The following is a 12,040-nucleotide window of genomic DNA, read 5'->3' on the forward strand; positions in this document are numbered from 1 at the left end:
AGCAAATAACTGACATAGTTACTATGTTAAATAAAAGCCTAGTTACACATTTCAAACATTTATAACAATGTAAAAACAAGGCCCCTTCCCCGCATTACCACATGTTCAAGTTTATTTTATATAATGTATGACGACATACAACTTGCTGTCTGCTATTTACCTTTCACAAAGGTAAATAGCTCTTCATTGCTTTCTATCACCTGATTGATACAAGAGCTGAGATGTAAATAATTGATGTGAAAAAACCTTAATTTAATAATATAGTTAAGATGATCTTGCAATATTCTATTTATAGTGTACTTGGGAGAAGATCACATCTGTAAAGTTTCTTTTTGGAGTCTGACAATTTTAAAAAACTTCACACTTCAATAATGGGATCTTCTCTGAAACCCAGATGTAACATAGAAAGTGGGTTGTATGACTAGATTTTCAACAAAACATAGGCACAAAAGCACCCAGAACTGGAGTTCCAGCTATCATTAAAGGACCATTGTATGCTAATTCTTTTGTTACTTTATGTTGATTTCAGAACTGTTGGGCTTTTAGATGACCCTACAAACAGCTTCACTGCATTCAAACTAAGCTGTGCGAAAACCTGTAAGAAAAACAGAACCTGCACAAGAAATACAACAGTTTGGGTGCGTTCACATGTGGTGTTAACATTAACACATGCATTTTCAAAATGCATCACAACAACTGAGAAGAGGAGTTTTGCCTAATTACATTGCTGTCAACATAGAGTTTACAAAACACATGTGTTAATGTGTTAACCCATTTGTTAACATCACACTAACATATAGCAATGGTATTAGACAAATCTCCTCCTCTCAGCTGTTGTGATGTGTCTGAAAATGCTAGTGTTAACGCCACACATGAATGAACCCTCATCTGTCTCAATTCATATTTTGCTTTGAGATTAGTTTATAAACTACAAATACATGTGTTCACATCTATTTATCATTTGGCATGTGGACACACGTCCCCATGTATACTAAGAAAGAATCAGCATACATGTTTGTATTACAAAGAGTGACAGGTTCTTTGGATTTCGTGTTATAGAATATGAAAAATTACACAGTCAACAATATTTAAAAGGTTTATTGTAATACAAAACTATATAAAGAGGTAAATATCAAAAGATTATACTCACAACACTGTCAACTTTCATTGATGAGCTCCGGCACACAAATCTTCACGGGCTTATCAACTTACAACTCTGTCCAGCATCATTGATGACCTTCCGGCAGGTACGGATCTTCACGGACTATCACCAAGCAGTAGAATGACAGGTATTGACAGGTAACATCAGGTCTTGAGGCGTCCCACAAGAACTCAAGCAGTATAGCATCAGTCAGTAGCTAGCTCTCAATTCTCTCAAATCCCTACCGCTAGGTGATAGTACGGAAGTTTTATACCCCATGTCTGTGCGTCACCAAACTATATGGAAAAACATATGTATGCATATGTTTTCTCTCATTATTCTCCTAATGGTATCGTTTCCCATGAAAGTGGCCAGTTTTCATTGGAAAGCATCCCAGGAGATGAGCGCATCCCAAAAGATAGGCGCATCCCAACAGGTGTGTAATGCCTAACAGAGTGCCAAATAAGGATAAGAATATGTCAAACTTAATGAGAATAAAAATGTCAAATATAATGAGGATCAAAATATGTTGATTTGAGCTCATTCACAGTTGAAATAAGGTTACATGAACTGTCTTTTATCTCAAGAGCAGCCATGTTGTATCTTCGACTCCATTTTGGTTTTCCATTACAATGTTTAATGAAAACTTAAATCAGCAGCATTTTTCTATGGAAAGGAATATATTAAAAATGTATACCATATGGCACAGACACAGAACAATGTAAAATACTGTGTATATACAGGCGGTCCCCTACTTAAGAACACTTGACTTACATATGACCCCTAGTTACAAACGGACCTCTGGATATTGGTAATTTATTGTACTTTAGTCCCAGGCTACAATGATCAGCTGTAACAGTTATCACAGGCGTCTGTAATGAAGCTTTAGTGTTAATATTGATTCTTATGACAACCCAACATTTTTAAAATCCAATTGTCACAGAGACCAAAAAATTTCTGGCTGGGATTACAATGATAAAATATACAGTTCCGACTTAAGTAGAATTTCTACTTAAGAACAAACCTTCAGACCCTATCTTGTATGTAACCCGGGGACTGCCTGTACTACAATCTTCTTCACAGCAATGATAAAAACATAATGTGTAGATCACCTTACTCTGGCAAAGGACATGCTTAGAGCTTGACTTGTATTACCCATTCATTTTTAATAGTTGGATATAACTATAAATCATATACAGTATTTACAATGTATACCATCTTATTATATCTTTCTTAAAGAATTTAATTGTACATAACAAAATGTCTTTCTAAAAATACAGGTTATTTCTAAAAATATCACAAAAGAGCAAGAGAAAATTAAAGACAGTGTGGATGAAATCTTAACTGAGATAAATAAGAAGGATAAGGAAAATACCACTGTTAATGAGAACCTCAGCAAGCTTGGTCAAATTCTACAGAGAGATGCAGCTGCAGCCTTTACTTCTACACATGTATGTATAATCTAATAATATATTTTCATACTATACATAAATTTCTTCAATAGATTGCTCTCACAGTAACAATTCATTTCTCTTTAGCATAAACTAGACTACCGTATTTTCCGGGCCATTAGGCGCACCGGAATATAAGGCGCATTAGTCCGATGCGCCTTATATATGTACTAATTCCATATATAAGGCGCATCGGACTATAAGGCGCAGGGTCGGGGGCATGGCAGAGGTCCGGGGGCGGAGCGGAGACCCGACGGGACGCAACGCCGAGAAGAGACGCGGCGACGCGGGGAAGGTGAGTGGGGAAGGTGAGGGGGAGGAAGGTGTCCCCGCTACCGGAGACAGCAGATCTCCAGCGGGAACTGCAGACCACGCGGCAGAAGTTGTTCGTGCCGCGTGGTCTGCAGTTCCCGCTGGAGATCTGCTGTCTCCGGTCTCCGGTAGCGGGGACCTATGTAAGTATGGTCCGCTGCCCTGTGCCATACATAGGGCGCACCGGGCTATAAGGCGCACTTTGGATTTCCAAGGAAATCCAAGGCTTTTAAGTGCGCCTTATAGTCCGGAAAATACGGTATATATATTCATTCATGCCAAAGAGAAATGAATTGTTACTGTGAGAATAATCTATTGAGTATGTGTATATATATATATATATATATATATATATATATATATATATATATGCAGTTCACCTCTTATTTTGAAATTGGAACCACAGAGTGCTGCCCGCTTTTTACATATATATATATATATATATATATATATATATGCAGTTCACCTCTTATTTTGAAATTGGAACCACAGAGTGCTGCCCGCTTTTTACATATATATATATATATATATATATATATATATATATATATATATATACAGGCGGTCCCCTACTTAAGGACACCCGACTTACAGACAACCCATAGTTACAGACGGACCCCTCTGCCCACTGTGACCTCTGGTGAAGCTCTCTGAATGCTTTACTATAGTCCCAGACTGCAATGATCAGCTGTAAGATGTCTGTAATAAAGCTTTATTGATAATTCTTGGTCCAATTACACCAAAAATTTTGAAACTCAAATTGTCACTGGGGCAAAAGAAAAAAAATTGTCTAGAACTTCCATTATAAAATATACAGTTTCGACTTACATACAAATTCAACTTAAGAACAAACCTCCAGACCCTATCTTGTATGTAACCCGGGGACTGCCTGTAGATAGATAGATATATATATATAGGTACACACACATCGTATATACTCGAGTATAAGCCAATTTGAACACAAAAAAATGGGAAAACTTATTGACTCAAGTATAGGGTGGAAAATGCATTTTTCACAGCCCCCAGAAAGCCAGCAAGCCCCCAATAAAATGCCTATAGGAAAAAAAAGAAACAGTGTACTTACCTTCCAGCGCCCTCCCGGCAGGTCCTTGGAAGGGGCCAATGCTGGAGCATCGCTGTATAGAAATACAGCGATGCTCCAGCATTGGCCCCGTGTCCCCATGCGGTCCATCGCGGGCACCACGACATCAGCCGTTCGCGGACATCACCATGTGTGCCGATGCCGGCGCACATAATAGAATGTCAGCGAGCAGCTGATGTCACAATGCCTGCGAGTAACCGCGCGGGGACACGGAGCTAATGCCGGAGAATTGCTGTGTAGAAGAGGACCTATCGGGGGAAGGGAGGAGGGATGTCAGAAGGCTAGTACACGGTTTTTTTCCTTGACTCGAGTATAAGCCGAGGTGAGGTTTTTCAACACATTTTTTATACTCGAGTATATACGGCATATATTGTATTAGACAAAAAAATTATGGCAGCACTACAAGATTTCTGGTGAAAAAAAATCAGGGTACTTTTATGCTACAACATGGGAATAAAACCCTTATTTTTAAAACCAGAAATCTTGGAGTGTTGGCATTCCCTGCTCAGGTCCGCCGGAGTTCACCTTCTTCTTCTTGGTGCATGTAAGTGCTTGATCTTGCGACAGAAAATCAAAGTTAAATCCTGTGGTTTGTCCGTATCCGTTGGATCGTCTGATGCCACGCCCCGAAAATTTCTGTCACCTGAAAGCTGGCGCTGATGCTCCAAAGTCCGATCGTGTGCAGCTGTTCGGTCTTCAATTCTGCAGAAAGTCCAGGTCAGGTGGCCGAACCCAAAAGACGAACCTCAACCCAACCATTGGGTCTGCTTTAAGTCTAAACACATATGTTTGGGGTGGAGTTAATGCACATGCATTTTAAAACATCATTCAATTCACATCTTGTGACCATGGCGTTAGTCTTTTAAAACACATTACAAACACAACAGGAAAATGAATTTGTGTTGTTGTTTAGTCTGATGCATTGTAACGCGTTTAAAAAACGCAATGAAAACGTATTGAGTGAATGTGGACCAAAAATGTACATGTAATATTTCCATATAGTAGTAGGCTGACCCCCCCACAGTCAATCTCACCGGTGGGCCTTAGGCCCCTAGCCCAACACTGATGATGAGAGAATTATATTTACTTATATATGTAATACTAACTATAAAGGAAGAATAATTGTACTAGCTGGTTCCCTCGTCAGGGACATTTTAAAGATTTGTAGTCATGAAAATGTTTATATATTAAAAATTCCTCAAATGGTTTTTCCTGTTTCATTTTAAAATTTAATACATGAACATAAAATTCTAGTGTTCAATCGACTTAGGAACAAGGCATATATAAGACTGCCATGGGCCCTGGGCTGTTTGAATATTATAGTCCATACAAGTCTGGAATACACTTCCTACGTGTGGTACTAGAATCAAGCCTCTCGGGGACTTGAGCATAAGTTTCAATCTTCAGTTTCAGGACCTTTGGAGGTCCTGAAATGGCTATTGAGTATGTGTATTGAAGGCAGGAACAGTAGTATGAGGATTTCATGGGTGAAATTTGGTTTGATTTGGTGGGTGGTTTGAGTGGCCATAGGCCCCCAGAAAACTAGGGCCCTGGTCTACCACCTAAAACTATATTATAATCCACTGCTGGGACAATTTCCTAATATACTCTTGTATGTTTTGTTAAGGACAAGTATGAAGAACGATTTCTTAGAAATGAACAGCCAAAGCCACACCCGGCACCACCACCACAACAAGTACAAAGGAGTGCACTGTCTCAAAGACAAATTCATGTTAGAGCAAAGCCAGCCCCAAAGCCTGTGATACAAGGAGTCACATTTTACAAGGCCAAAGTTTCAGAAGATGATATTCACTTGGATGACCAACGTAAGTTAAGAAAAGTGTTGATTTTTTTAAATAAAATTTTCTTTAAAAATACATACATCAATTGATATTAAACCCTTGAAAATGTTTGTCCTCTAATCAGGGCCGGCTCCAGGTTTCAGTGGGCCCCTGGGCGATAGAGCCTCAGTGGGCCCCTTAACAGTGAACTTATGTAGCGACATTAAAAAACAAAAACTTAAAATACCAAAACACATGCGCACAGATAGACAGAATATATACACACACATCCAGTATATACAGCATACACACAGATATACGGCATATATACACACACATCCAGTATATACAATACATACGCACAGATATACAGCATATATACACACATCCAGTATATACAGCATACACACAGATATACAGCATATATACACACACATCCAGTATATACAGCATACACACAGATATACAGCATATATACACACACATCCAGTATATACAGCATACACACAGATATACGGCATATATACACACACACATCCAGTATATACAACACATACACACAGATATACAGCATATATACACACACATCCAGTATATACAGCATACACACTGATATACGGCATATATACACACACATCCAGTATATACAATACATACGCACAGATATACAGCATATATACACACATCCAGTATATACAGCATACACACAGATATACAGCATATATACACACACATCCAGTATATACAGCATACACACAGATATACGGCATATATACACACACATCCAGTATATACAATACATACGCACAGATATACGGCATATATACACACATCCAGTATATACAGCACAGATATACAGCATATATACACACATCCAGTATATACAACATACACACAGATATACAACATTTATACACATAAACACATATACATGCATTTACATATGTAGCAATTATACTTACCCCAGCTGGATGTCATTCGGTCAGGATGTGGAAGGGCACCACGTAGAAGAGGGCGGACAGGCAGTGGCGTAACTAGTAGAGGCAAAAGTGCAAAAGTTCGTCATGGGGCCCCCCTTCCCCTTAGGGCGCATTCAGACGAACGTGTGCCCACCGTACTGTAGCACGGGGGGCACGCGGCGGCGCACGGGACATACAGTATATACAACATGAACACACACAGCACATACACAGCTCATGCACTCACACAGCACATACACAGCTCATGCACTCACACAGCACATACACAGCTCATGCACTCACACAGCACATACACTCACACAGCACATACACAGCTCATGCACTCACACAGCACATACACAGCTCATGCACTCACACAGCACATACATAGAGGGACTTACATCGGAGGATCGGAAGACCGAAGGAGCAGAGAGGACCCGAGGAGCAGAGAGGACCGGAGGAGCGGAGAGTACCCGAGGAGCGGGGAGAACCCGAGGAACGAAGAGAACCGGAGGAGCGAAGAGAACCCGAAAAGCGGAGAGGACCAGAGGAGCGGGGAGGAGCGGAGGAGTGGAGAGGACCGGAGGAGTGGAGAGGACCGGAGGAGCGGGGAGGAGCGAAGGAGCGGAGAGGACCAGAGGAGCGGAGAGAACCGGAGGAGCGGAGGAGCGGAGAGGACCGGAGGAGCGGAGAGGATTGGAGGAGCGGGGAGGAGCGGAGGAGCGGAGAGGAGCGGAGAGGACCGGAGGAGTGGAGAGGAGCAGAGAGGACCGGAGGAGTGGAGAGGAGCAGAGAGGATCGTAGGAGCGGAGAGGACCGGAGGAGCGGGGAGGAGCGGGGAGGACCGGAGGAGCGGAGAGGACCGGAGGAGCGGAGAGGACCGGAGGAGCGGAGAGGAGCGGAAAGGACCGGAGGAGCGGAGAGGAGCGGAGGAGCGGAGAGGACCGGAGAGGACCGGAGAGGACCGGAGAGGACCGGAGGAGCGGAGAGAACCGGAGGAGCGGAGAGGAGCGGAGAGGAGCGTAGAGGAGCGGAGAGGAGCGGAGAGGAGCGGAGAGGACCGGAGGAGCGGAGAGGACCGGAGGAGCGGAGAGGACCGGAGGAGCGGAGAGGAGCGGAGAGGACCGGAGGAGCGGAGAGGACCGGAGGAGCGGAGAGGACCGGAGGAGCGGAGAGGACCGGAGGAGCGGGGAGGACCGGAGGAGCGGGGAGGAGCGGAGAGGACCGGAGGAGCGGAGAGGACCGGAGGAGCGGAGAGAACCGGAGGAGCGGAGAGGACCGGAGGAGCGGAGAGGACCGGAGGAGCGGAGAGGACCGGAGGAGCGGAGGAGCGGAGAGAACCGGAGGAGCGGAGAGGACCGGAGGAGCGGAGAGGACCGGAGGAGCGGAGAGGACCGGAGGAGCGGAGAGGACCGGAGGAGCGGGGAGGACCGGAGGAGCGGGGAGGAGCGGAGAGGACCGGAGGAGCGGAGAGGACCGGAGGAGCGGAGAGAACCGGAGGAGCGGAGAGGACCGGAGGAGCGGAGAGGACCGGAGGAGCGGAGAGGAGCGGAGGAGCGGAGGAGCGGAGAGAACCGGAGGAGCGGAGAGGAGCGGAGGAGCGGAGAGGAGCGGAGGAGCGGAGAGGAGCGGAGGAGCGGAGAGGAGCGGAGGAGCGGAGAGTACCGAGGAGCGGAGAGAACCCGAGGAGCGGAGAGGACCGGAGGAGCGGGGAGGAGCGGAGAGGACCGGAGGAGCGGAGAGGACCGGAGGAGCGGAGAGGAGCGGAGGAGCGGGGAGGAGCGGAGAGGACCGGAGGAGCGGAGAGGACCGGAGGAGCGGGGAGGAGCGGAGAGAGCCGGAGGAGCGGAGAGGAGAGGACCGGAGGACCGGAGGAGCGGAGAGGACCGGAGGACCGGAGGAGTGGGGAGGACCGGAGGAGCGGGGAGGAGCGGAGGAGCGGGGAGGACCGGAGGAGCGGAGAGGAGCGGAGGAGCGGAGAGGAGCGGAGGAGCGGAGAGAACCGGAGGAGCGGAGAGGAGAGGACCGGAGGAGCGGAGAGGATCAGAGGGGCAGGCTGGCGGGGGCTCCGGAGTCTGTGCTCCGGCGGACGGGGCATCCAGGAGGCCGTCGGCGCTGGCGGGGCACGCGGGGAAGGCAGGCGGGGCGCGCGGGGAAGGCAGGCAGGGCAGGGCGGAGCTGCCACATGTAAGGTGGATAGGGCAGGGCAGAACTGCCAAGGTCCTTCTCCGCCCACCTCCTATGCGGCCTGCAATCAGCGGGGGCTGCCTTTTAAATTGGCAAACCCGAACATGGTCGTGGTGGGCCCCTTGGAAGCTCTGGGGCCCCGGCACTTGCCCGGGTCAGCCGGGTGCTGACGCCGGCCCTGCCTCTAATATAGAGGCACCTTAATGATCCCGGCCAGTTCACTGGATAGTGGCGGCCATTGTTCCTTAACATACTATTTCAATATGTGGTGTTAAGGTGCAATAGCTTCTGTTGAAAACCTTCTTTCTTTTGAAGTATGGTGTTAGTATTATGTATTAGTATCTGTACAATAGTTTATTATGTGCTATATGTATAGTAAGTGAATAAGAGTGCACTATTTTGCAGAAAATATATTTCCGTACAGAGCCACCACTGTTCATTGGTGAAGGCTACAAATCTGGCTACGAAGGCTACGAAGTGGCCACAAAGGTTTCACAAGTCTAATACCACAGTCAGTCAGTATATCAAATACTAACTAAAGTTTCAGAGCACTGCAGCTACTCAATTATCTAGCAAAAGCTATCAGCTCCATGACACTCCTGGGAATGTTAGGACTCATGTTAAAAAAGTGCATAATGTTGTATGTCTGGATAGATAAGACATTTGGCAGTCAAACTCAAACATATGAAGAAAGAAAGAATCCCTCAAGATTTTCTTGGTGGAATTACTCCAAGTGAAGTTAGCTCAAGTGAAATGAAGCTGTAGATGAAGCTACCAGATTTGACTTAGGCCTCATTTAGTCACCTTTCTTGTCACATTCAGTCCCAGCCCCTGTTTCCCTCTCCCACTGCTCCCCTGCAGCGCTGCTTTCACCTACTTTAACTCCAAAATTAAACCTAAATTCTTGTGATCGAGAATAATCACATTTTTTACATGTAAACAATGGAAAACATGTGATGCTTATTCATGGATGGAAGTATTGAGGGTGTGTTCACACGTAGCAGTAATGCATGTGTTTGTCAATGCTGCGTTAATGCATGCATTAACCATTTCACGAACCGCGACGTAATAGCACAGCTCACAGGCTGAGCCCTCTCCATAGCCGGTAAGTCTTTGCTGCATAGCACCAATTGTGGGTGTACCCTCAGAATACATTTAGAACACATTATTTGATGTCCACATGATATGTTTTTAGAACTAATTTTTTCATAAAAATGTATAGATCCCATGACCCAAATGTTATCTGAGTAGTGTGATAAGGGAAAAGGGTGTTTGTATAAAAGCAAGAAGTGGGGGACTAGACTTTAGAGAGAATGGGAGGGAGGTACTTTATTGAATAAGACAAGGAAAGAGAAATATATATTAAAGGGGGCAAGGAGGGCATAAAAATCAATGGGAAAAAGAAGGGCACTAATCCTAAGAGGTAGCAAGAAAGGTGACAAAGAAACTGGTGCAGTAGTAGAATTAGTATCTCTTTCATTATGCCATCATCTTCACTGTATGGCAGCAATATTTATAACTATATGGTGATAATGTTCAATATTAGAAATAAAATCAATTACTGTATGGTGGTAATATTAAGCATGATGCCTTTTATATTGTTATAGTATGTTGAGAAAATTGTTGACGTACCGTGTTAGCCAGGAAAAATCAAAAAAGTATTTACACAAAAGTATTTACATCAGATTTTTTTATGTTAGTGTAATAGTGGTGGTTATCATGTGGTAGTATTATTTGGCCCTTAAGTAGTGCTCTTGTAGGTAATATTGGTCTAAATTACCATGTTGGCACTTTGCAATAGATAAGTGGGTTTTGGCATCTCTAAAAGGTTCGCCATCACTGTCCTAGAAGTTCTGAAATAATATTGAAATAGTGAAAGTATAAAAATTCAAATCCCCCCTTTTCCTATAACACATTTAAATATAAATAAGTCAAATCATAAACATTTTAGGTATCAACACTTTTTTTCCAGCTTTCCCATAAGATGAACAAAATAAACAATGATGCCACCAGAAAATACAATTTGTCCCACAGATAACAAGCACTCCTATGCCTCTGTTATTGGAAAAAATGAAAAAGATATGGCTTGTGGAAAGAGGGAAATAAAATACGGAAATGCAAAACTGGAAAATTGCCCAGTAATGAAGTGGTTATTAATAATCTTTCACATTAAATGCAGGAAAGTAAATGCATTTTATCTGAAGTATTGCAACATGTCTCAGATACTCATTTAACCCCTAGGCGCACCAGGACGTTATAGTACGTCCCCGGGGCTAGATGCTTAGCGCACGGGGACGTTCTATAACGTCCTGCTTCTGGCACCGGCTCACGAATGGAGCCGGTACCAGAAGCAGCGGCTGTCAGCTGTCTAGTACAGCTGACAGCCTGCGCTAACACCCGCGATTGGAGCCGGCTCCGATCGCGGGTGTTAACCCCTTACACGCCGCGGTCAAACATGAAGTTTGAAGTACAATGTGTCACGAGAAAACAATCTCAAAATCCCCTGGATATCTCATAGCGTTCCAAAACTATAACCACTTATAGTGACACAGGCCAGATTTGAAGAATGGGGCCGCGTCCTTAAGGCCAAAATAGGCTGTGTCCCCTAGGGGTTAACATATTTACTGTCAACAAAGAGGTCTGCAAAGTAGCATCTGGCTGTTATTTTTGCAAGCTCTTATTCTTAGCAACAATCTTTAGTTTAGGGCTGTTTTTTCTTTTAATTACAGGGCACTAAATGATTTACTAAGCAAGCCATAAAGGCTGTATTCCAGCAGTTAGCCTCTACTGTATGGAGTAGGAAAATAATTGAGAAATGATACAAACCCTAACTGATTATCTGCCAGTCTCATACTATTGCTGCACTTGTGCCCATTGCTCTCTCCTTTGTGGTCCTGCTGCACATGGCCAGCCTGCATCCCCTTTAACATTTTTTGCTTTTTCACAAGTTTTTGCGCATAACTTAGGTCTCTATTTTGTATAACCGATTTATTCAACAAACAAAAGCAAAGCTTTGTGCCACTGGTAGATAAGTACAAAATCATGAATTTTTATTGAAACACACACAGACAAAGCCATAAAAACAATTAAAAATAGTACCAAAGTAC

General features: G+C 44.2%; 1 protein-coding gene across 4 annotated transcripts in view; it reads left to right on the plus strand.

Moving 5' to 3' along the window:
• OLFML2B (olfactomedin like 2B) overlaps positions 1-12,040 on the plus strand; it is a 308,866-nt gene that overhangs the window by 177,599 nt on the left and 119,227 nt on the right. For all 4 annotated transcript variants that reach the window (XM_072126737.1, XM_072126739.1, XM_072126738.1 and 1 more), the window contains 2 exons: positions 2,422-2,592; positions 5,634-5,832. In XM_072126737.1, coding sequence (XP_071982838.1) covers positions 2,422-2,592; positions 5,634-5,832 — 370 coding nt within the window. The remainder of the gene's footprint in view (positions 1-2,421; positions 2,593-5,633; positions 5,833-12,040) is intronic.

Source organism: Engystomops pustulosus, chromosome 10 (genome assembly GCF_040894005.1).
Source record: "Engystomops pustulosus chromosome 10, aEngPut4.maternal, whole genome shotgun sequence".
NCBI lineage: Eukaryota > Metazoa > Chordata > Amphibia > Anura > Leptodactylidae > Engystomops > Engystomops pustulosus.